Source organism: Sparus aurata, chromosome 9, assembly GCF_900880675.1.
Source record: "Sparus aurata chromosome 9, fSpaAur1.1, whole genome shotgun sequence".
In the NCBI taxonomy this organism is placed as follows: domain Eukaryota; kingdom Metazoa; phylum Chordata; class Actinopteri; order Spariformes; family Sparidae; genus Sparus; species Sparus aurata.
This window is the reverse complement of record NC_044195.1, coordinates 6,376,617-6,402,031: the sequence shown is the minus strand read 5'-3', so window position 1 is coordinate 6,402,031 and position 25,415 is coordinate 6,376,617. Positions and strand designations below refer to the sequence as shown.

Below are 25,415 nucleotides of genomic sequence, written 5' to 3'. Positions count from 1 at the left end.
GCCCCATGAGGAGCAAGTTAGGGGTCACTGGATCAGCATCCGCTGCATCTGTTGACACATAGCCAAAGGGCTTGGAGTTTAAAATCCCCTCCACTTCCTGAAGTTCTCTCTCTCCTCCTTTAAAATTAGTACCCTGATCAGACAGGAGCTAAGCCTGTTTGCCTCTTCGTGCAATCAAGTTATGGAGGGCCATCAGGAAGGAGTCTGTGTCCAAGATAGAAAGCACATCTAAGTGCACTGCACGAGTGGTGAGACATTAAAATACTATGCCCCATCTCTTCTCATGGCGACGGCCAAACTTCACAGTAAAGGGTACAAAAAGGTCCATACCTGTTGAAAAGAAGGGGGTTTCATAAGTTTCAGTCTGGCTGGAGGTAGATCTGCCATTTTTGGCACTGTTGGAGTGGTTCTCCACCTCTGACAGTCAGATCAGTAGCGCTGATGCCATCTAACTGCCTCACGGCCATGTAGTGTCCAGTATTTGCGACGTAGCTCTGCAAGCAGTCGCTCTGCTCCAGGATGGTGAAGATCCTTGTCAGTATCTTGGATAATGAGGTAAGTCACTCAATGATGAAGATCCAGAATCACCGGTTTAACAGCTTCTGCTCCAGTTGGTCACTCCGCCACAACCTTCCTCTAACACGAATGAGTTTCACAGTCTCATCATACTCTGGGGCTAGAGAGAGCCATGGCCTCATAGTCTGTGCAGTCTGTGGTCAATACAATGCAGGGCGCCAAGGACAACAGGTGGATGGCCAAACCTTAGAAAGCAACACCCCCTGGTGATTAATCTGGATGCATCGCCAGCAGTTTCGTCAGTATGCTTGACCGTGTCTGCAGTAACCTTGGAGTACCTAGCTAGAAGAAGACCAAGGCTGAAAAGTGGCCTATAGCACACAGTACCTACATCAGATTGGCCACTGTATACTGGGTGTTTACCTTGAGAAAAACAATCTCAGGACCCTGGACAGGCAGAGCCCTGATGAAATTGGACTTTGCAAAAAACAGGTTCCTGTCAGGAGATAAGGAGTAATTGGAGAGGAGATAAGTAAAAAACTATTGTGTAGTATGCATGAAGCCCACTAGATACTCGTTTGTAAATGTCTGCAATTTAAATGTGCAATTTTTAATTTCTTTTACTGTTATTTATATGGTCCTGTGAAGCACTCTGAGTTGCCTTCTGTCTGAATTGTGCTTTACAAATAAACTTGCCTTGCCTTATATTTTGATTGTATTTGTACTTGAATGTACCTGCTGCTATTATGATCTAATTTCCCTATCTATCTATCTATCTATGTATCTATCTATCTATCTATCTATCTATCTATCTATCTATATAACTTATAGCCATTTCAAATAAAATGGCTTATATCCTATGGTGATCTTGGTCATTAAATCGAATGCAAGAAAATAATTCTCATAGTTATCAAGAGATTTCACTAAATGTCACAAATGTCAAACTACTGCTGACATTTGAGGTGAAGTTAGGGGATCTGCAGTCAACACACTTCCTCCTCTGGGGACCTCAAATCCAATACAAACTTTCATGGCAATCAATCTATAATTGTTAAGATTCTGAACTCATTCTACTTGCATGGCTTAGTAGGCAACATACTAACAATATATCACAGTGTTTAAATCATTTTATTCCATTCCGTTCCGTTACATATTTAAGGATTGAGTGTTGTTTTTATAGGATAACTTAGTAAACGTTATGTTATTTAAAAAGTAATGAGGCTGTGAAACAATACCTCAGAGATGGGATGTATTTTTTTCTTTTTTAAAATGTACTCTTTTGTCTAACTTGTTAAATGGTTTGTTGAAGCCACATTGAAGGTCTGTCCTTAATCACCAGTGAAGAAAAAGTACCTGCTCAACTTATTGAGTAAGTTGAGCAACTTCAAATATTTTCTTCAGATGTGGATAATAACATCTAAAAAAGCACTTCTAGAGGTTGGGAATGGAATCTCAGTTTTCTTTACTTCATTGTGCTTACCACACAGCCACCACCACGAAACGCTGTTTCGGAAAAAAAAAATGGAAAATTAACAAACTTGAAGTTGCTTCTCTGTTATCGACTCAGTCATTCTTACAGAATATCATATTGTAGCATAAGCGATGCAAAGATATATATGTTATTCGTAGCTTTTGATTACTCTTCACCGTGACATGTACATTTGTCTATTCATGCTCAGGGTCTCATTTCAGACCCCATACAGAGTGTTTTTACATTATGTTTGCCTCACAGGAGTCAGGCTGCAGTATCTTAAATGTAACTATAAGCTTAATTGATTTTCTTAACCAGGGGTAACAAAAGGCATAAACCACAGGATTTAGACAGGAATTAAAATAATATAAACATAATACAAAGGCAGCAGATGAAGCATTGAGCAAGTTATCTTGGCCTGTAAGAGCAACACAATAATATGGGCAGAGACATATTAGAAACAAAACTACAACAACACCAAGAGTCCTGGCTGCTTTCATTTCAGATTTCTTTGCAGTTACTTTCCCTGATTGTGTTACAGCTGTAATATGAGACCGCATGGCACGAGCCTGAGACACAGCCACTACAAATATTCTCATATACAAAACAACAATAACAGTAATGGGAACAATGAAGGAAAAAGTGAGATCTGCAAGTCCAGCAATGTAGTTAATGAAAAATATACACTCCCCAATGCAGGAGTGATAGCTGCCCGGTTGTTTCAATATATCCTTCAGGATCAGACTTTGAAAAATTACAGAACATATCCAACACAGACAAACACACACCTGAACTTTTTTTTGTGTGATTTCACTGGAGTAATGCAAAGGATGACAAATAGCTACATAGCGGTCAACAGATACGAGCACCATGGTTCCTACTGAAGCTGAGGCAATAACATATGCTAGGTACTGATACAGAGTACACATGAGGTCACCGAGGAACCAGCAGCCATCTATGAGCATAATCTGAAAGAACATAAGGAGGCCAACGAAGAAATCTGAGACAGCCAGAGAGAGGATGAGGAGGTTGGTGGGGGTGTGGAGCTGCCTGGAGAGGAAGAACAGCATGAATGTATCATATTAATCATCATTCAGATAACAGCAGATCAAGCACATGAATGAAATATGATCAGATTACTGTTTCTCACAGTTGTCAAAACCACCCAGTATACAGTGGCCAATATGTTGATACATTTCACTACTATTCATTAGTTTAATAAATTAGTGAATGTCTACTTGAAGTGGGAGATAGAGATGATGACCAGCAGGTTAAGAGCTGCAGTGAGCAGAGCGATGAAGGACAGCAGAATGTAAATCAGCATGGTTTCAAAGTGAGGACGTGTTGGCTTCCTGCAGGAGCTGTTGAGGAGTTGTGGAAAGCAGAGGTCAGTTCCCCTTAAGGTCTCCATCACCAGCGAGAGGAGAACCTGCTGAGCTCTGGCAGCTTTTTGAACAAAGCTTTCTGTCATACAACTCATTTATCACTATCCTTCCAGCCCAGCCCTCCTTCCTCCCCACCTCTGCTGCTTTCTTCCTCTCCATAGAGATTAACGTATTTTGACTTCTTTGTTCATCCTCCTCAATGTTGATGTCTTTGGTTTATGTTTATCTCCATATTTGGCCATCTGCCAGATGTCACAGGTCCATGTTGGCTGAGCTAAAGTGGTAAACATTGTTCTTTGTGAGAGTACATTCTTGCCCTAATCTTTGTGCACTTGACATTATCCCATCTGGCTGAACGCTGATGAACTTGTTCCTATGCCCTGAAATGTATGTAAAATGATCACAAAAAAACTATCCCAGTCGAGCCCAAACTAAAATAAAAGCTGTCGGTGAACCATTTGGAGTAAGGACATGGTTTGGGGCTCTTTTGAAAGTTTATCAAGATGATTTTGCACTATGTAAGAAGAACCTGATTTACTGCTTAATTTCAATACAGAATAAGCCTGAAGATGACCTGCAATTGTCTCTGTCAGCTGGAAGAGACAATGGGCCATATTTAGACAGCTTATGGCAGTCATCTAAAGTGAAGCCAGCTAGTGCAATTAGGGCGTGTCCAAGTCCCTTTTGCTAGTTGAACAATGGATAATGCGCCAGCACAGTGCACAGCAGCAGAAATTATACGTGTATCCCTACATTAACAAGTGTATTTGTGCACAAGAAACAGCTGATTAATTTCACTTGATGAGCTTGATTACTTAAAACTCCTAACTTGTGTCCTTTAGAGCGTTAATAACTACAGCTTTTAGTTTGTACATATGAGACAGTACATGACCGTGTTCATGAAAATCTTTAAAATAACAGAAAGCAGCCTCTCAAATCATAAAATAAGAGTGTATGAACTCATCTGTTTAGTTGCATCTAATGTGCTCTTTAAATAGCAGGAAACTGATTGTGCTTTTGGGTTTAGACCAGCTTTTTGTTCATCCATGGCACATTCACTTTCTGCTGCGTCAAGACAGCAGTCCGCCATCATAGCGCCTGACCACACCTCATTTTAAGACCAACATGCCAAGGGGCGCACAGGTGGGCGCAGGTAATCCATTTTGGAAACAATGTGTGTGCTGGGCGAGAAAATTACAGCTGTGTCAGTCTAAAGCCAGCTAGCAGGTAATGTTCCCACAACATTGGCCAACATTCCCTACAAGTTTTTATTATGTTTTAAAAAATGTTTTTATCTAATGTTCAAAGTGCATTTTCAGGATGTTTTGTTTCAAATAATGTTCCTGTAACGTTAAATGTTAAGAAGGAAGAATGTTTTACTGCAGCCCTCTGAAGATGTTTTGGTGATGTTGGGTGAGGTAACATATCGTCGCTGTCCGATGAAAACCGCGTATCTCCAATTTTGAGGATTTGGACTTTTTATGATATATGGAATGCAACCATTCTCCTCTGTCTACTGTTAGTGTTCAACATCTAAATGACCAATAAGAAGAGGTTTTATTAGGTGTTTCATTTAACGCGTATCTCCATTGGATGTCAGAAGTGTCCATCAAACCGTGTATCTCCACGCCCCTTTCAAATTGCATAAGCTTTTTTCCTTCGCAGTCGCAGATTGAACGAGAAGCGAGACTCCCCACTCAGAACTTTCTTCGTGCAGTCAAGGTAAAGTATCACCATAATGGGGCATTCAGACCAAACGCGACAGACACAAATACAATCGCTTCAGACGCTTCATTCGCGCCGCGTGATCATTTTGGACTATTCGCTCCATTCGCGTCATTCGCGCTTGCCCGCTCATTTTTGAACCAGTATTTCTCAACCCGCTGTCTTTCCACGTCTATCATGGCTGATATCACCACCGTTGCTGCACTGTACCTGCTGTACAAGTCCCAGAAACGCCGGGAAACCACCCTCCGTCGTGTCTGGATTCATGAAGTCCTCCGGAGACACACGGAGCGGGGGGAATTTCACTGCCTCCTCCAGGAGCTCCGTCTGGATGACGACCGGTTCCAGCGGTACCTCAGGCTGACCAGAGCCCAGTTCGAGGACCTGTTAGCTCGGGTCGGTGCCAGGATCTCCTGCCTGGACACTAACTACAGGCACTCCATCTCAGCTGCAGAGCGCCTGTCCATCTGTCTGAGGTGAGTTGTGGTGTCGAACAGCACCTGGTGCCCACACACATCTACAACTAGCTTCTCCTCCATCGTTGCTCTGAGCAACCGTAAACAACCGTAGGTGAGGAAAGTGACGTCGTCGGCTTGAGCTCGTCGCTGATTGGATGTCACTTCAGACGCTTCATTCGCGCCGCGCCAGACGCTCCATTCACGCCGCAGTTGCCTGAATCGCATGTCATCGCGCTATTTACATTGATTCTCAATGTAGAGTTGCCGCTCCATTCGCATCTATCGCGTTCGGTCTGAACCCCCTTTAAGCCTCTTGTTTGATGACTGTATTCAAGTTCGTACTAATGTTAGTTAACATTCATTCACATTGACATTTGTATGGATTAGTTTATACTGCAAATTCTTTACAACTCAATGCTGATAGCTAGCGCGTAGCTCTTGATAGCATGCTAACTAGCATGCTAATAAATGGTGTCTTTATCTGTATTGTGATTAGAAAGATATTTACTTAGATCAAACATGGGGTTTTCCGCCGTCAACCTAAGCTAACGCTATACATCAGACTATTTTCTGTGGCCTTAAACTCCTTATACCGTGGATATCTGGCAGACTTCAAACTCACAGCATCTAGGCTAATACTGTTAGGGCCTGTCCCAATTCAAATCCTAGCCCTTGATTTGACCCCTTGCCCTAGATTTTGCGCGTTCCCGTGAGGGGGTAGGGTGTCCCAATACTTTAGGGACAAGGGGAAGTGCCTATCCTCCCCTAAAAATGCCCCCTCGCTACCAAGTCAGCTCTGGACCAGGCTTGCGGGCAAGGGAGTATCCCATGATGCCTTGCGCGCTCAGCCAACGGCAATTTTCTGGAGCAAGATGGCGACTACCGGCGGAAACGACAATTACAAATGTAAGTATATATTCGCAAATACCACTGTCAAAAAATTTTAAACGTGTTGGAATATGTTAGTTAGATGTATATGCAATGGACTGTTAAGTTATAGTTTTGAAAATCGTTATTTGACGACGTTCGTAAATATGCCGAGTGCTTCGCAAGAGTCTGCCCATGACCGGGGGTGTGTGTCTCGGTGTATACAAGCAGATGTTTCGTGCTTATCCAGGCTTCAAATATTCTTGATAACAAGGCGTAATGAGTACAGAGAAACCTGAGTTACACGTTCAGATTCAGAAGCGAAAACTCGCAAAAGTTACAGAAACGCCGTGGACACATATCGGGTCGTAGCCTATCATATTGAACATTGAAAACAAATGTCCTGTTCTCATGACAACTGTCTTTTTAGGGACTCAAGAGAAGACCTTTGGCCTCATCCGCTTTAGGGCAGCCAATGATGCCAGTTTTCTTAAAACAAAATTCGCCACCAAAAGCCTGTGGGAGTGAGTGACCAGATTGTACAAATCATATCTGATAAAGCTATCGACCCTAACTACATGCCCATAATATATGTTTACAGGCAAGCAGTGAAAGAGCTGGGCATTGATCAATGCAGCAAGCCTGTTGATGAAATGGTATAAACAAACAAACAATATCAACTGATCTTTACATTTTGTTGAAATGTATAAAATGAAACATATGTACAAAATTAAATAGCACAAAAGAACATGTGCATGTAAACTATTTAAAATTTTTAACAGAATATTCTATTGAGGGGCTTGTGCATTGATCAATGCAGAAAGCCTGTCCCTTGTTGCATTTCCTGGTCTCTCGTGTGCCTGAGCAGCTTCTTGGAGGGGAGGTTCCGGGTCCAGGATGTCCAGTGCCACATCATTGTCTGGCTCCAGGACGTCTCCATTGTCCAGGCAGACATTGTGCAGGAAGGCACATGATGCAGTCACCTGGGGTGCAAATGTAGGTTTGACCTCCAAGGCCCTGAACAGAGTTGACCTCCAGCGAGTCTTCATGATGCCAAATGCTCTCTCTACAATAGAACGGGCCTTTGATTGATGGTAATTGAATTTCCATTGCAACTGGCCATTCACTGGTTCTCTGTATGGAGTGATGAGGGAGACTGGTGTCTCCAAACAAGGATACCCACCATCTCCCAGGATGAAGTATCCATTAGGTGGGTACCTTCTAGCAAGATAGAAAAAACTGTTTTTTAAAATGCGGGTGTCGTGTACTGAACCTGGATAGCCCACGAAAACATCCAGGAATCTGCCTGTATGGTCACAGAGGCCTTGCACGTTGATGGAATAAAACCCTTTGTAATTTAAATAGTCCAGACGATGGACTGATGGAGGCTTGATTCGCACGTGACAACCGTCAATGGCACCAACAGCTTTGTTAAGGACTGGTGTCCCAGCAAGCTGTGCAAATCCATTACCTTCAGTGTCCAGGTCTGCAGGCTTGGGGAAACTGATGGCTCTGTGTAGATTGTCCCAAATGAACTGTGCCACCCGGTGAACAATCCTGTGAACGGTGGATTTAGGAACACTGAAAACTCTTGAGACCACACGATAGGACAGACCATGGGCAAGCCAATAAACAAAGATGAGGACTTCATATTCATGGCCCCAACCATGGTCCTGCTCTCTCCTCATCAGACGCTGTAGGGAATGCATGGCCCGTCTAGACAGTCTGAAATCCTGTCTGGTCTCCAACTCGACATCAAACCACAGGCATAGGATTGGCACATCAATGTTCAATCTGCAGTATCTCACTGGGCGGTCACTCTGGAAAACAATGAACAACCCACATTATTGTACGAGTCGTGGCCCAACAACACCAGTGTGATCTCCTCCATGATCAAGTAGCAGTACACATTCAACAATGTAGATTGGTGATATTTACAATGCTAACAATGAATGCAAAGGCATGAAACTATGATATTTTCAGCCATATAAATGATTATTGATTGACCGATCAAAACCAGTAATGTATCAAGTTTAATCATTTTACCATAGACTGGAAGAAAATTATACGATCTGAATGTGTAGGCCATCCTTAGACACAATGGTTGGTAGCTGAGCAAAGCGCCAAAAAGCGCCAAAATTAAACAAAACCACATACCTGAAACATCGCGACTATTGCGAGCAAACGGCGAATGCGTCTTCTGTTTCGCATATTTCTCTCCCGTTGATTTATCAGACGAAGATAAATCAACATAGCCCAAACAACAGGCAGGATCTCCACTGGAACCGGCATTTTCAAACGTGAATGAAAAATAGTTTTGAAAATAGTTCTTCTTCTTCTTCTTCTTCTTCTTCTTCTTCTTCTTCTCCTAGTTCGTCTTCTTCTTCTTCTTGTACAATTCCGGCAGTTTAGACGCTGTAGTACTTCTTCTGTATGGTGGTTTGCAGTTCACTGGCAATGTGTATCACCGCCATCTACTGGACTGGGGTTAATCAGACACGTCGATGATGCGCGTGACGTAGGGAACACGTTCGCTATGTCAGTTTGCATACTAGTGGTGTCCCATTTCTTAGGGGGAAATCTTCCCTTGCACTTCCCTCATTGAGGGGACTTTACTGTGGAGGGAACTCATAGCAAGTGTTCTCGGAGCAAGTGAGAGAATTGGGACAGGCCCTTACTCTCGCATCTAGCGACCCCACAGTTATACTAACGTTACTGTATATTACTGGCACTATGTAGTGTGTCAGCAGCCCATCATTATCATGTGTGTTATTTACCCTGTACATTTCATCACTTACCGAGATGTGTTCATAAACGTCTGATTTCTCCAATTTAGTACCTTAAAATGATTTTGACTGTTGCATGCATTCTGTTTTCTCTTTTTCAGGATAGACATGTCTTATTCATTAGAGGAGCTTTGTGCATTGGTGAATGTTAAATATGATAGGGAACTTGAGGCAGAGGCAGAGGCAGGGGCAGTGGTAGACAGCAGTGAGGAAGGTTTGTGGAAAACTAGGATTAAGTTAGCCATAGCAAAGGATGCAAACTACAAGCATCATTGAATTGTGTCAACATTGCGTTCAGTGTACTTAATGTGTTTATCTTTCTTTTCAAGATGAACTTGAATGTGACCAGGCTGATGACGAGAATTTTGTCCCTGAAGAATCTGGAAATGGAGGTATTATTAATATTATTATTATTATTATTATTATTGGTGGTAGTAGTAGTAGTAGTAGTAGTAATAATAGTAGTTGTAGTAGTTATTAGTATTATTGTTATGAATAATAATAATAGTTTTATTTCTGTACAGTGTTTCTCAATCCTGGTCCTGGGGACCCACTGTCTTGCAAGTGTTAGATGTTTCCCTGATTCAACACACCTGATTCAGATGATCAGCTGATCATCAAGCTCTGCAGAAGATTTGAATCAACTGTGCTGGAGCAGGGAAACATCTAAAACATGCAGGGCAGTGTTTCTCAATCCCCCGTGACCAGGACTGAGAAACACTGAAGAAACTTTCATACAAAAAATGCAACTCAAAGGGCTTCACAGATCAAAATGGACTAATGAGTAAAACAACACTAAATAACATAGACACACACACACACACACACACACAGAACGACATCCATTCACAGCATATTTATTTTCTCTGTTTTTCTTGTAATCAAAAGAAGGAGAAGGAGTTGAGGAGGACTCCTCAGCTGATGAGGCTCATCAGGGAAGGCCGCGGAAGAGGGCAAATCCAGAGACCTGGAGGGTGAATGTCCATAAAAGGAGGAGAATGAGGGGCCAATCATATCGGGGATGGAGGAATAAAGAGCCAGTGTTAAAGGAAGAAAGACAGATGGGGAAGCCATGCCAGTCTGCAGCCTGTCAAAAGTCCACTAAACTGCACTGCAGAGAAGTAAAGGAATCGAAGAGGGAGAAGATTTTTAAGTACTTCTGGGGGAAATTGGACTGGAAAGAGAGGAAAATCTTTGTTAAGTCTTCGGTAGAGATGTGCAGTGTAAAGCGGCGGCGGACAGAAGCAGAGGAATCCAGGAGGTCAGCATCCATTTTTTGACACCTTGTTGTGGATGGTAGAAGACTGCGAGTGCCAACGCATGTTCCTGTCAACCCTGGGCATAAAGCAGCGGTCTTTTTTGAAGTGGGTAGGAAGAAGAGGGGCAAGTCCTGAGAAGACTGAGAGAGTGAGAGTGAGGGTGAGGACAGAAGGGCAAGACTTCCTGAAGACCTTCCTTCTGGACCCTCCAAAAGTTCCCTCCCACTACTGTAGGTCTTCTTCCTCTAAGATGTACCTGGAGCCTGTTTTCAAGTCCATCAGTCAGCTCCACTCAGAGTACAAGCGCTGTAGTGCAAAACGTGGCATCCAGCCTCTGTCAAGGCAAGTCTTTTCTAATGTTTTTAATGACCTTAATCTGCCCCTCTTTCACCCAAAGAAAGAACAGTGTGATACCTGCTGTGCGTTCAAGGCTGGGAACATTGAAGCTGCCACATGGGAGGAGCACTGCATTAAAAAAGACACTGCACAAGCGATGAAACAAAAGGACAAAGAAGAGGCAGGTGAGAAGACCCTGGTGGCATGCATGGATCTACAGGGGCTCCTGCTCTGCCCCAAGCTGCAAGCCTCCGCCCTCTATTACAAGACCAAGCTCAGTGTACATAACTTCACCAGTTTTGACATGACATCAAACGATGCTGCCAATTATTTGTGGCATGAGGGTTAAGCTGGTCTCTCTGCCAATGAGTTTGCATCATGCATAGTGAACTTTCTTGAAGCAAACCCCTCGTATGAAGAGTACATTCTGTGGAGTGATGGATGCGGCTACCAGAACCGAAACCTGCTCTTAAGCAATGCCCTCCTCAAGTTTGCTACTGAAAAGCAGAAGACTGTGACACAGAAGTATCTTGAAAGAGGTCACACACAAATGGAATGCGACTCTGTGCATAGTGTGATTGAGAGAAGATTGAGGGACAGAGACATCTGTGTTCCGGCTGAGTATGCTGCAGTGATCCGGGGAGCTCGCTCCAATCCCAGGCCATACAGTGTGAGGTACGTGGACCACAGCTTCTTCACAGACTTCAGCCAAGTGAACATCTGCAAGTCAATCCGACCGGGAAAAATCACTGGAGATCCAACAGTGCATGACCTCCGAGCAATCAGGTTTTTTTATCATACACGTACATTCTTGCACAAATATTGCCTTCTATGTTAACAGACATAACTGTGTAATCAATTAAAACTTGACATTTGTTATCCTCTATCATCGTCCCTCTTTTCCCTTCCAATTTCTTCTATCCTTCTTCTTCTATTCTTCATCCATCTATCTACCACAACGTGGATGGCACTATGGAGTACAAGATTCGCCACTCAGACGACTGGGAGCCTTACCTGTCCCCATCTGTCAGGAAGAACAACAGAGTCACCACAGTGTCCCCCCTGTACACATCCAGACAGAACATTAGAGAGCTGAAGTTCAAGCACCTGCAAGACCTGAAGAAGGTGTTGCCCAAGGACTTCCATGGCTTCTATGATGGACTCAGCCATGAGTGATGCCCATCACCAGCTGGAATCCCGCACTCAAGCACACACACAAATGTACATAGGCCCAATTGGTTACAGTTTGTTTGAGGTTATTTATGGTTAATCCTCTGGACTCTGTGCTGGCCATTTGTGTCCACCTCACTTCCTTTTTGTTGATCATTTTAGCTGTGTTAATGCATATGGAATGATATTTCCCAAGGGTCTGGATTTTTGGCTGATCTTTAAATTTTCAAAACCTGCTCTTTGAATATGTCAATATTATACTGTGTATCTACAATTGTACTTATGGCTCTATCGTGGACACTTTTGGCCAATTGAAACCCATGAAAACCAATTTTTTTAATTCCTTGTGATTTACGGTATAAAATCATTTAATGTAGGTAAAATGGCTTTCATTCTAAACTCAACACTTGAAAATTTTAGTTTTTAATGTTTTTTACCAGATTGTGTCATTTGTCCATTTTTGAGCAAGGGAGCAATTTCAGTTAATATTCTTAGTTTCCACTAGGGGCGTATGATGGCTTCCTGCACTCCAATGGAGCAAATGAATGACACAATTTTGACATAGGTGTGATCCTAAGGATGTCACGTAATGATGTGTGTTTGTGCATGAAAAAAAAATAGTATTAGCAAGATAAAGTGACATAAATTAACAACAACAATAGCCTTTACATACTCAAATAGCTGCTCTCCAAAAAAAAGGATCACAGGTCATCTTGACCTCTGGCTTCTGGGGAAACAAAAACAAAGTCTGACACTGTTTATAAATCTGTCCTGGAGTTTTTGCAGGTGCAGTCAGTACTAATGCTATAAGTGAGCCTATCAGCTCCCAGATCCTTCTTTATCTGCAGGATGGCGAGAAGGTCATATGCCCTGACTGAAGCACTTGAGTATGTGATGGGCTCAGAGAGTAAAGATGGAGAGAAATCCTCTGCGGTTGAGGAGGAGAAATCTTCTACCCAAGATGAGGACACGTCCTCTCCTGAAGATGATGGGACACCTTCCTCAGAGGATGACAGCAACACCACTGATGACGACTTCCAGCCAGTGCCTGATTCCTCTTCCTCAGGGGAAGAGGACGGTACAGACACAGCGATGGAGGCCGATCAGCTGATGGCAGAGACAGAGGGGCTGGCGGGTGAGTGGATGTCTCGTCATGGGAAAATTATGTGGTTTCCCACTGCTGAAGAGACCCTGCACCACGATCCAGTATCCACTGGTTTCACCCCAGAGCCCACCCTGTATGCAGTTGCCCATATCAGCAACCTGAGGTCTGCCTTTGACCATTTTATTACAGAGGAGATCATTCAGCTGCTGTGCACCAACACAGACCTGCATGGAAGGCGAAGGTGTGAGGATTGGAAGGATGTGGATGAAGTGGAGATTAGAGTCTACATTGGGATTCTGATTCTGGCTGGCGTCTACCGCTCAAGACATGAAGCAACACATGGCATGTGGGATGCCAAGACAGGACAGGCCACGTTTTGTGCCACGATGCCCCTCTACTGCTTCACTCAGATCAGCGCTAACATCTGCTTTGATGACAGGCTCTCCCACCCAGGACGCTTCAGGAATGATGCATTTCGCATCCTGTGGGAAAAGTGGGTTGCTTGCCTCCCCCTCTTATTTAATCCAGGGGGTGATGTGTGTGAGTTGACGAGCAGCTTGTTGCATTCATAGGTCATTGTGGACTTCGACCAGTTGCGTGCACAGACCTTTTGAAAGGCAGGGGCGAAAGGCAAAAAAAGGGCACATACAGCACGTTCTTGTGACTGAAGAGGGCACGTTAGCGTGCGTTTTGGCTCCGAAGAGGGCACTTTAGTGCCTGATTTTGTCACCCAAGAGGGCAGTTTATCATGTTTTAACCAGCCAAGGGGGCAGTTTGTTGTGTTCTGCTAACCAAGAGGGCACTCTAACACACTTTTTGGCTCCCAAGAGGGCCTTTCAGCGTGCGTTTTGGCTCCCAAGAGGGCACTTTAGCACGCATTTTGGCACCGAAGAGGGCACACCACTGACATCTACAATATATCCCCAACAAGCCTGCAAAGTATGGCATTAAAATCAGGTTCACCTGTGATGTGGCAACCTCCTATGCCTGGAGCATGGAAATTTACATGGGTAAACGACCCAGTTAAAATTCTGGAAATGATTAAAATTTTGGATTTCATGATCAGGACTGATGTCAAATTTAAAGAAAGAAGCAAATATTTTATGTATATAGTGTTTGTATAGCATTTTGTAAGCAAACAGGAGGTGGACACTTTTGGCCACAAATAAGCTAAGAGGGAGTTTTTATGTTTTTTCTGCCACTGTACCAAAAATTAATGAAGCAAAAAAATCATTGATACTGCTTATTATTGATACACATTAAGCTGCAATGATGGTTAAAGAATAATTCAGGTAGCATGTATTATTTTGTAAAAACATGGTGATTTAATGCTATTCTCCCTTATAAATCATCAGCATTATGTTATCTAATAGGCATTTAAAGGGTTAAAATTCAGAATTTGAATGAAATTTTAGTTTTCATGACCAGGACTGATGCAAATTTAAAAAACTGGTGAAACATTTTTTATATATATATTAGTTTTATAGCATTTTGGAAATGTAAACAAGAGGTGGACACTTTTGGCCACGAACAAGCTGAGAGGGAGCTTTATCTACTTTGCCTTCCCTGCACAAAAATAACAATGCATAATAATCAACGGTGACGGTCAGTTGTGGGGTTCCCCAGGGTTCAGTACTGGGACCAATGTTGTTATTATTATATATAAACAGCATATGTAAGGTCTCTAAGTTATTAAAAACAATTGTGTTTGCAGATAATACAAATCTACTCTGTTGCGGCAATAACTTGGAACAACTCACGGTTACAGTTGAGATGGAATAAAAAAAGCTGAAGAGATGGTTTGATTGCAACAAGTTAACATTGAACCTATATAAAACCAAATGTATAATGTTTGGAAATTGACCAATAAATTCAAATAAGAAACTCATGAAAAACAATGTTGTCATTGAAAGAGTGTCTAAAATCAAATTTCTTGGAATCATAATTGATAATAAATTGTGCTGGAAGCCACATGTAAACTATATAAAAACTAAAATATCAAAGTCAATTGCAGTACTATACAAACTTAAAGATTTTGTAAACCAAGCATCACTATACACCTTGTACTGCTCTTTTATCCTTCCATACATAAGTTACTGTGTGGAAGTGTGGGGTAAAACGTACAAAACAAATACTAAACCAATCTTTATCCTTCAAAAAAGAGCCATAAGAATTGTAAATAATACCACTTACAGAGAAACAACAAATCCATTGTTTATCAAGTTAAAAGCTCTAAAATTTAACAATTTGGTCAATTTCAAAACAGCTCAAATTATGTATAAAGCCAAAAATAAAGCCTGAGGCAAACCAATATATTCAAGAAACAACTCATAAGAACAAACACAAAATATCATTGTATTACAGTCAAATTAGTCACATTATGGAATAATTGTATCAAGGAACTGAAAACATGTACATCATTAAATATGTTCAAATGAATGTTCAAAGACAATATACTGAAAGGATACATGATGGAATAGGATGCGTAGGTGGTTTTGTTATTTAAGAACATCTTATTTATTATCTATGTGATCTGAATCTTTGATTTCACAAGAATGATTATAAAGTAAAAACGAAATATAGATATAAAAAAGGAGTAGGACTCGATAGGTTCACACTTCCTTCCTGCTCCTTTTCGGACATGAAATTTTTATTTGCTTTTCTCTGGTGGTATTTAGTGATTTGCTGTATGCCTGATGTTCTCAAAGCTTGTTTACTTTTGTATTATTATTATTATTATTATTGTTATATAATTAATAAACTCATTGTATTGTCTTATTTTGTCTTTAACATGTCTGAATCAATAAATAAAGAGATTTCACTAAAAGCCACAAATGTCAAACTACTACTTTGAGGTGAAGTTAGGGGATCTGCAGTCAACACACTTCCTCCTCTTGGGACCTCAAATCCAATCCAAACTTTTTATTGCAGTCATCTATAATTATTAAGGTTCTGAACTCATTTTACTTGCATGGCTTGGTAGGCAACATACTAACAATATATCACAGTTCTTAAATCATTTTGTGTTTAACTTAAAGGCTGTATGGGGCAAAAATGTTTGTTTAGCTATGATTTGGAGGAGTTAGTTTAACTGAATTGTATATATTTAGTGATTGAGTGTTGTTTTTATAGGATAACTTAATAAATGTGCTATTCAAAAAGTAATGCGGCTGAGAAACAATCCCTCAGAGATGGGATGGATTTTATTCTTTTTTAAAATGTACTCTAACTTGTTGAATGGTTTGTTGAAGCCACATTGAAGGTCTGTCCTTAATCACCAGTGAAGAAACAGTACCTGCTCAACTCTGGGGGTCACGGACCCACAGAATTGAGCAACTTCAAATATTTTCTTCAGATGTGAATAATGTCTGAAAAAGCACTTCTAGAGGTTGGGGATGGAAACTCAGTTTTCTTTACTTCATTGTGCTTACTACACAGCCACCACCACGAAAATGCTGTTTTGGAAAATTAACAAACCTGAAGTTGCTTCTCTGTTATCGACTCAGTCATTCTTACAGAATATCATATTGTAGCATAAGCGATGCAAAGATATATATGTTATTCGTAGCTTTTGATTACTCTTCACCGTGACATGTACATTTGTCTATTCATGCTCAGGGTCTCATTTCAGACCCCATACAGAGTGTTTTTACATTATGTTTGCCTCACAGGAGTCAGGCTGCAGTATCTTAAATGTAACTATAAGCTTAATTGATTTTCTTAACCAGGGGTAACAAAAGGCATAAACCACAGGATTTAGACAGGAATTAAAATAATACAAACATAATACAAAGGCAGCAGATGGAGCATTGAGCAAGTTATCTTGGCCTGTAAGAGAAACACAATAATATGGGCAGAGACATATTAGAAACAAAACTACAACAACACCAAGAGTCCTGGCTGCTTTCATTTCAGATTTCTTTGCAGTTACTTTCCCTGATTGTGTTACAGCTGTCATATGAGACCGCATGGCACGAGCCTGAGACACAGCCACTACAAATATTCTCATATACAAAACAACAATAACAGTAATGGGAACAATGAAGGAAAAAGTGAGATCTGCAAGTCCAGCAATGTAGTAAATGAAAAATTTACACTCTCCAATGCAGGAGTGATACCTGCCTGGTTGTTTCAATATATCCTTCAGGATCAGACTTTGAAAAATTACAAAGCATATCCAACACAGACAAACACACACCTGAACTCTTTTTTGTGTGATTTCACTGGAGTAATGCAAAGGATGACAAATAGCTACATAGCGGTCAACAGATATGAGCACCATGGTTCCTACTGAAGCTGAGGCAATAACATATGCTAGGTACTGATACAGAGTACACATGAGATCACCGAGGAACCAGCAGCCATCTATGAGCATAATCTGAAAGAACATAAGGAGGCCAACGAAGAAATCTGAGACAGCCAGAGAGAGGATGAGGAGGTTGGTGGGGGTGTGGAGCTGCCTGGAGAGGAAGAACAGCATGAATTTATCATATTAATCATCATTCAGATAACAGCAGATCAAGCACATGAATGAAATATGATCAGATTACTGTTTCTCACAGTTGTCAAAACCACCCAGTATACAGTGGCCAATATGTTGATACATTTCCCTACTATTCATTAGTTTAATAAATTAGTGAATGTCTACTTGAAGTGGGAGATAGAGATGATGACCAGCAGGTTAAGAGCTGCAGTGAGCAGAGCGATGAAGGACAGCAGAATGTAAATCAGCATGGTTTCAAAGTGAGGACGTGTTGGCTTCCTGCAGGAGCTGTTGAGGAGTTGTGGAAAGCAGAGGTCAGTTCCCCTTAAGGTCTCCATCACCAGCGAGAGGAGAACCTGCTGAGCTCTGGCAGCTTTTTGAACAAAGCTTTCTGTCATACAACTCATTTATCACTATCCTTCCAGCCCAGCCCTCGTTCCTCCCCACCTCTGCTGCTTTCTTCCTCTCCATAGAGATTAACGTATTTTGACTTCTTTGTTCATCCTCCTCAATGTTGATGTCTTTGGTTTATGTTTATCTCCATATTTGGCCATCTGCCAGATGTCACAGGTCCATGTTGGCTGAGCTAAAGTGGTAAACATTGTTCTTTGTGAGAGTACATTCTTGCCCTAATCTTTGTGCACTTGACATTATCCCATCTGGCTGAACGCTGATGAACTTGTTCCTATGCCCTGAAATGTATGTAAAATGATCACAAAAAAACTATCCCAGTCGAGCCCAAACTAAAATAAAAGCTGTCGGTGAACCATTTGGAGTAAGGACATGGTTTGGGGCTCTTTTGAAAGTTTATCAAGATGATTTTGCACTATATAAGAAGAACCTGATTTACTGCTTAATTTCAATACAGAATAAGCCTGAAGATGACCTGCAATTGTCTCTGTCAGCTGGAAGAGACAATGGGCCATATTTAGACAGCTTATGGCAGTCATCTAAAGTGAAGCCAGCTAGTGCATTTAGGGCGTGTCCAAGTCCCTTTTGCTAGTTGAACAATGGATAATGCGCCAGCACAGAGCACAGCAGCAGAAATTATACGTGTATCCCTACATTAACAAGTGTATTTGTGCACAAGAAACAGCTGATTAACTTCACTTGATGAACTTGATTACTTAAAACTCCCAACTTGTGTCCTTTAGAGCGTTAATAACTACAGCTTTTAGTTCGTACATATGAGACAGTACATGACCGTGTTCATGAAAATCTTTAAAATAACAGAAAGCAGCCTCTCAAATCATAAAATAAGAGTGTATGAACTCATCTGTTTAGTTGCATCTAATGTGCTCTTTAAATAGCAGGAAACTGATTGTGCTTTTGGGTTTAGACCAGCTTTTTGTTCATCCATGGCACATTCACTTTCTGCTGCGTCAAGACAGCAGTCCGCCATCATAGCGCCTGACCACACCTCATTTTAAGACCAACATGCCAAGGGGCGCACAGGTGGGCGCAGGTATCCATTTTGGAAACAATGTGTGTGCTGGGCGAGAAAATTACAGCTGTGTCAGTCTAAAGCCAGCTAGCAGGTAATGTTCCCATAACATTGGCCAACATTCCCTACAAGTTTTTATTATGTTTTAAAAAAATGTTTTTATCTAATGTTCAAAGTGCATTTTCAGGATGTTTTGTTTCAAATAATGTTCCTGTAACGTTAAATGTTAAGAAGGAAGAATGTTTTACTGCAGCCCTCTGAAGATGTTTTGGTGATGTTGGGTGAGGTAACATATCGTCGCTGTCCGATGAAAACCGCGTATCTCCAATTTTGAGGATTTGGACTTTTTATGATATATGGAATGCAACCATTCTCCTCTGTCTACTGTTAGTGTTCAACATCTAAATGACCAATAAGAAGAGGTTTTATTAGGTGTTTCATTTAACGCGTATTTCCATTGGATGTCAGAAGTGTCCATCAAACCGTGTATCTCCACGCCCCTTTCAAATTGCATAAGCTTTTTTCCTTCGCAGTCGCAGATTGAACGAGAAGCGAGACTCCCCACTCAGAACTTTCTTCGTGCAGTCAAGGTAAAGTATCACCATAATGGGGCATTCAGACCAAACGCGACAGACACGAATACAATCGCTTCAGACGCTTCATTCGCGCCGCATGATCATTTTGGACTATTCGCTCCATTCGCGTCATTCGCGTCATTCGCGCTTGCCCGCTCATTTTGAACCAGTATTCTCAACCCGCTGTCTTTCCACGTCTATCATGGCTGATATCACCACCGTTGCTGCACTGTACCTGCTGTACAAGTCCCAGAAACGCCGGGAAACCACCCTCCGTCGTGTCTGGATTCATGAAGTCCTCCGGAGACACACGGAGCGGGGGGAATTTCACTGCCTCCTCCAGGAGCTCCGTCTGGATTGACGACCGGTTCCAGCGGTACCTCAGGCTGACCAGAGCCCAGTTCGAGGACCTGTTAGGCTCGGGTCGGTGCCAGGATCTCCTGCCTGGACACTAACTACAGGCACTCCATCTCAGCTGCAGAGCGCCTGTCAATCTGTCTGAGGTGAGTTGTGGTGTCGAACAGCACCTGGTGCCCACACACATCTACAACTAGCTTCTCCTCCATCGTTGCTCTGAGCAACCGTAAACAACCGTAAGTGACGAAAGTGACGTCGTCGGCTTGAAACTCATCGCTGATTGGATGTCACTTCAGACGCTTCATTCGCGCCGCGCCAGACGCTCCATTCACGCCGCAGTTGCCTGAATCGCATGTCATTGCGCTATTTACATTGATTCTCAATGTAGAGTTGCCGCTCCATTCGCATCTATCGCGTTCGGTCTGAACCCCCTTTAAGCCTCTTGTTTGATGACTGTATTCAAGTTCGTACTAATGTTAGTTAACATTCATTCACATTGACATTTGTATGGATTACTTTATACTGCAAATTCTTTACAACTCAATGCTGATAGCTAGCGCGTAGCTCTTGATAGCATGCTAACTAGCATGCTAATAAATGGTGTCTTTATCTGTATTGTGATTAGAAAGATATTTACTTAGATCAAACATGGGGTTTTCCGCCGTCAACCTAAGCTAACGCTATACATCAGACTATTTTCTGTGGCCTTAAACTCCTTATAACCGTGGATATCTGGCAGACTTCAAACTCACAGCATCTAGGCTAATACTGTTAGGGCCTGTCCCAATTCAAATCCTAGCCCTTGATTTGACCCCTTGCCCTAGATTTTGCGCGTTCCCGTGAGGGGGTTGGGTGTCCCAATACTATAGGGACAAGGGGAAGTGCCTATCCTCCCCTAAAATGCCCCCCTCGCTACCAAGTCAGCTCTGGACCAGGCTTGCGGGCAAGGGAGTATCCCATGATGCCTTGCGCGCTCAGCCAACGGCAATTTTCTGGAGCAAGATGGCGACTACCGGCGGAAACGACAATTACAAATGTAAGTATATATTCGCAAATACCAGTGTCAAAAAATTTGAAACGTGTTGGAATATGTTAGTTAGATGTATATGCAATGGACTGTTAAGTTATAGTTTTGAAAATCGTTATTTGACGACGTTCGTAAATATGCCGAGTGCTTCGCAAGAGTCTGCCCATGACCGGGGGTGTGTGTCTCGGTGTATACAAGCAGATGTTTCATGCTTATCCAGGCTTCAAATATTCTTGATAACAAGGCGTAATGAGTACAGAGAAACCTGAGTTACACGTTCAGATTCAGAAGCGAAAACTCGCAAAAGTTACAGAAACGCCGTGGACACATATCGGGTCGTAGCCTATCATATTGAACATTGAAAACAAATGTCCTGTTCTCATGACAACTGTCTTTTTAGGGACTCAGAGAAGACCTTTGGCCTCATCCGCTTTAGGGCAGCCAATGATGCCAGTTTTCTTAAAACAAAATTCGCCACCAAAAGCCTGTGGGAGTGAGTGACCAGATTGTACAAATCATATCTGATAAAGCTATCGACCCTAACTACATGCCCATAATATATGTTTACAGGCAAGCAGTGAAAGAGCTGGGCCTGGAGGGTCAAATCACCCACAAGCAGGCCAGCAAAAAGTGGGAAAATTTAAAGAAGCGTTAAAAGGTAATTATTTGCATAGATATGTTTCGTGTCTTTATCCTGTAACCTACAACTCCTATTACAAAAATCAATTTCACTGTGTGTGTGTGTGTGTGTGTGTGTGTGTGTGTGTGTGTTTGTGTGTTTGGTTGCTATTGTAGGACCTAAAAGTGCCAAGGACGGGCTCTGGCACAGACAGCGGGGGAGAAAACTGCGTCAACTTGGCCGTATTATGCAGAAATGCATGCGATTTTGGGTGGAAGGCCAGCAATTGATCCCCCAGTCATCGTGGCTTCCTTCAGGCCAGCTGAGGAGGACCCCACAGCCTTGCTAATGGTAAGGTGAATGGAGTAGGAATTATAACATTTTCCAAAACTAGCCAATAACTTTACAATATGATCTCAGAATTATTTTTGTCCCCAACAGGCCATTGTCACACCATATGCCGAATCCCCTTGGGAGGACCTACCTGAGTCAGTCCCAGCTTCTTCCACCAATCCTCCCACTACACCATCCACCACTCCAACCACAGCCGCCACTCCAACCCCAGTCTCTTCCACCAATCCAGCTACACCATCCACCACCCTAACCGCCACTCCAACCCTATCCCCAAGAAAGAGGAAAAGGAACGCCAACCAGCAAATACTGGACTTCCTACAAGCAGAATCGGCTAATGAACAGAGGAGACACGCAGAATCAGAGGAGAAAACAGAGAGGTTTTTAAATCTGTTTGAAAGACTCGTGGACAAAATGCCTGATAAATAGACTGGTTCTGTTAAAGTAGCCATTTTGTTAGTCATGTTCATTTCCATATTGTTATAAATTGTTCATTATAAATTGTTCATTTGTTATTTATATTCATGGATTTTTTTTTATTGTTCTGTTATTTATGTTCAGTGTTCTGTTCTTATTAATAAACCTATTCCAGCAAGTTTATGTGACTATCAATTGTTTTCACTGATCATCATACAAACAATATAGATTATGAAAGAAACTAGCACCAACATGTTCTACAAATAATGTTTAATAGAGTTTTAAGGAATTGTATCCAACTGACCAGGAAGTAATGGATTCTGGGAAATGGTATAAACAAACAAACAATATCAACTGATCTTTACATTTTGTTGAAATGTATAAAATGAAACATATGTACAAAATTAAATAGCACAAAAGAACATGTGCATGTAAACTATTTACAATTTTTAACAGAATATTCTATTGAGGGGCTTGTGCATTGATCAATGCAGCAAGCCTGTTGATGAAATGGTATAAACAAACAAACAATATCAACTGATCTTTACATTTTGTTGAAATGTATGAAATGAAACATATGTACAAAATTAAATAGCACAAAAGAACATGTGCATGTAAACTATTTACAATTTTTAACAGAATATTCTATTGAGGGGCTTGTGCATTGATCAATGCAGCAAGCCTGTTGATGAAATGGTATAAACAAACAAACAATATCAACTGATCTTTACATTTTGTTGAAATGTATAAAATGAAACATATGTACAAAATTAAATAGCACAAAAGAACATGTGCATGTAAACTATTTACAATTTTTAACAGAATATTCTATTGAGGGGCTTGTGCATTGATCAATGCAGAAAGCCTGTCCCTTGTTGCATTTCCTGGTCTCTCGTGTGCCTGAGCAGCTTCTTGGAGGGGAGGTTCCGGGTCCAGGATGTCCAGTGCCACATCATTGTCTGGCTCCAGGACGTCTCCATTGTCCAGGCAGACATTGTGCAGGAAGGCACATGATGCAATCACCTGGGGTGCAAATGTAGGTTTGACCTCCAAGGCCCTGAACAGAGTTGACCTCCAGCGAGTCTTCATGATGCCAAATGCTCTCTCTACAATAGAACGGGCCTTTGATTGATGGTAATTGAATTTCCATTGCAACTGGCCATTCACTGGTTCTCTGTATGTGGAGTGATGAGGGAGACTGGTGTCTCCAAACAAGGATACCCACCATCTCCCAGGATGAAGTATCCATTAGGTGGGTATCTTCTAGCAAGATAGAAAAAACTGTTTTTTAAAATGCGGGTGTCGTGTACTGAACCTGGATAGCCCACGAAAACATCCAGGAATCTGCCTGTATGGTCACAGAGGCCTTGCACGTTGATGGAATAAAACCCTTTGTAATTTAAATAGTCCAGACGATGGACTGATGGAGGCTTGATTCGCACGTGACAACCGTCAATGGCACCAACAGCTTTGTTAAGGACTGGTGTCCCAGCAAGCTGTGCAAATCCATTACCTACAGTGTCCAGGTCTGCAGGCTTGGGGAAACTGATGGCTCTGTGTAGATTGTCCCAAATGAACTGTGCCACCCGGTGAACAATCCTGTGAACGGTGGATTTAGGAACACTGAAAACTCTTGAGACCACACGATAGGACAGACCATGGGCAAGCCATTAAACAAAGATGAGGACTTCATATTCATGGCCCCAACCATGGTCCTGCTCTCTCCTCATCAGACGCTGTAGGGAATGCATGGCCCGTCTAGACAGTCTGAAATCCTGTCTGGTCTCCAACTCGACATCAAACCACAGGCATAGGATTGGCACATCAATGTTCAATCTGCAGTATCTCACTGGGCGGTCACTCTGGAAAACAATGAACAACCCACATTATTGTACGAGTCGTGGCCCAACAACACCAGTGTGATCTCCTCCATGATCAAGTAGCAGTACACATTCAACAATGTAGATTGGTGATATTTACAATGCTAACAATGAATGCAAAGGCATGAAACTATGATATTTTCAGCCATATAAATGATTATTGATTGACCGATCAAAACCAGTAATGTATCAAGTTTAATCATTTTACCATAGACTGGAAGCAAATTATACGATCTGAATGTGTAGGCCATCCTTAGACACAATGGTTGGTAGCTGAGCAAAGCGCCAAAAAGCGCCAAAATTAAACAAAACCACATACCTGAAACATCGCGACTATTGCGAGCAAACGGCGAATGCGTCTTCTGTTTCGCATATTTCTCTCCCGTTGATTTATCAGACGAAGATAAATCAACATAGCCCACACAACAGGCAGGATCTCCACTGGAACCGGCATTTTCAAACGTGAATGAAAAATAGTTTTGAAAATAGTTCTTCTTCTTCTTCTTCTTCTTCTTCTTCTAGTTCGTCTTCTTCTTCTTCTTGTACAATTCCGGCAGTTTAGACGCTGTAGTACTTCTTCTGTATGGTGGTTTGCAGTTCACTGGCAATGTGTATCACCGCCATCTACTGGACTGGGGTTAATCAGACACGTCGATGATGCGCGTGACGTAGGGAACACGTTCGCTACGTCAGTTTGCATACTAGTGGTGTCCCATTTCTTAGGGGGAAATCTTCCTTTGCACTTCCCTCATTGAGGGGACTTTACTGTGGAGGGAACTCATAGCAAGTGTTCTCGGAGCAAGTGAGAGAATTGGGACAGGCCCTTACTCTCGCATCTAGCGACCCCACAGTTATACTAACGTTACTGTATATTACTGGCACTATGTAGTGTGTCAGCAGCCCATCATTATCATGTGTGTTATTTACCCTGTACATTTCATTACTTACAGAGATGTGTTCATAAACGTCTGATTTCTCCAATTTAGTACCTTAAAATGATTTTGACTGTTGCATGCATTCTGTTTTCTCTTTTTCAGGATAGACATGTCTTATTCATTAGAGGAGCTTTGTGCATTGGTGAATGTTAAATATGATAGGTAACTTGAGGCAGAGGCAGAGGCAGGGGCATTGGTAGACAGCAGTGAGGAAGGTTTGTGGAAAACTAGGACTAAGTTAGCCATAGC

General features: G+C 42.0%; 4 protein-coding genes and 1 long non-coding RNA gene across 9 annotated transcripts; 3 read left to right on the top strand and 2 right to left on the bottom strand.

The window, feature by feature from the left end:
* Window positions 1-1,811: 1,811 nt before the first annotated feature.
* LOC115587618 (trace amine-associated receptor 1-like) lies at window positions 1,812-5,323 on the bottom strand. Of its 4 annotated transcripts, none has more exons than XM_030427540.1 (3): window positions 3,226-3,879; window positions 2,776-3,037; window positions 1,812-2,019 (listed from the first exon to the last, which is right to left on the bottom strand). In XM_030427540.1, the coding sequence occupies exons 1-3, from the start codon at window positions 3,465-3,467 to the stop codon at window positions 1,993-1,995; spliced, it is 531 nt and encodes a 176-aa protein (XP_030283400.1). In that variant the 5' UTR covers window positions 3,468-3,879; the 3' UTR covers window positions 1,812-1,992. The 4 variants fall into 4 exon arrangements, with proteins under 4 accessions (XP_030283400.1, XP_030283398.1, XP_030283399.1 ...); XM_030427538.1 differs by lacking the exon at window positions 1,812-2,019 and adding an exon at window positions 5,308-5,323 and having other exon boundaries at window positions 2,068-3,037; window positions 3,226-3,646; XM_030427539.1 differs by lacking the exon at window positions 1,812-2,019 and having other exon boundaries at window positions 2,068-3,037; window positions 3,226-3,348; window positions 3,508-3,879.
* Window positions 5,324-6,805: 1,482 nt separating this feature from the next.
* Window positions 6,806-12,195, top strand: LOC115587619 (uncharacterized). 2 transcript variants are annotated; one of them, XM_030427541.1, is made up of 6 exons: window positions 6,806-6,946; window positions 7,024-7,078; window positions 7,291-7,632; window positions 9,310-9,422; window positions 9,538-9,600; window positions 10,097-12,195. In XM_030427541.1, the coding sequence occupies exons 3-6, from the start codon at window positions 7,514-7,516 to the stop codon at window positions 10,486-10,488; spliced, it is 687 nt and encodes a 228-aa protein (XP_030283401.1). In that variant the 5' UTR covers window positions 6,806-6,946; window positions 7,024-7,078; window positions 7,291-7,513; the 3' UTR covers window positions 10,489-12,195. The 2 variants fall into 2 exon arrangements, with proteins under 2 accessions (XP_030283401.1, XP_030283402.1); XM_030427542.1 differs by lacking the exon at window positions 6,806-6,946 and having other exon boundaries at window positions 7,045-7,078; window positions 7,205-7,632.
* Window positions 12,196-16,001: 3,806 nt separating this feature from the next.
* Window positions 16,002-17,930, bottom strand: LOC115587684 (trace amine-associated receptor 13c-like). The gene is made up of 2 exons (XM_030427626.1): window positions 17,727-17,930; window positions 16,002-17,538 (listed from the first exon to the last, which is right to left on the bottom strand). Exons 1-2 carry the CDS (start codon window positions 17,897-17,899, stop codon window positions 16,728-16,730), a joined length of 984 nt encoding a protein of 327 aa, XP_030283486.1. The 5' UTR covers window positions 17,900-17,930; the 3' UTR covers window positions 16,002-16,727.
* A 3,441-nt stretch (window positions 17,931-21,371) lies between these two features.
* LOC115587686 (uncharacterized) lies at window positions 21,372-21,800 on the top strand. Its single transcript, XR_003985129.1, has 3 exons — window positions 21,372-21,457; window positions 21,535-21,622; window positions 21,760-21,800. It is a non-coding gene; the product is annotated as an uncharacterized LOC115587686 (long non-coding RNA).
* A 5-nt stretch (window positions 21,801-21,805) lies between these two features.
* On the top strand, window positions 21,806-22,383 carry LOC115587685 (UV excision repair protein RAD23 homolog). Its single transcript, XM_030427627.1, has 2 exons — window positions 21,806-21,934; window positions 22,025-22,383. The coding sequence occupies exons 1-2, from the start codon at window positions 21,839-21,841 to the stop codon at window positions 22,361-22,363; spliced, it is 435 nt and encodes a 144-aa protein (XP_030283487.1). The 5' UTR covers window positions 21,806-21,838; the 3' UTR covers window positions 22,364-22,383.
* The last annotated feature ends 3,032 nt before the right edge of the window (window positions 22,384-25,415 follow it).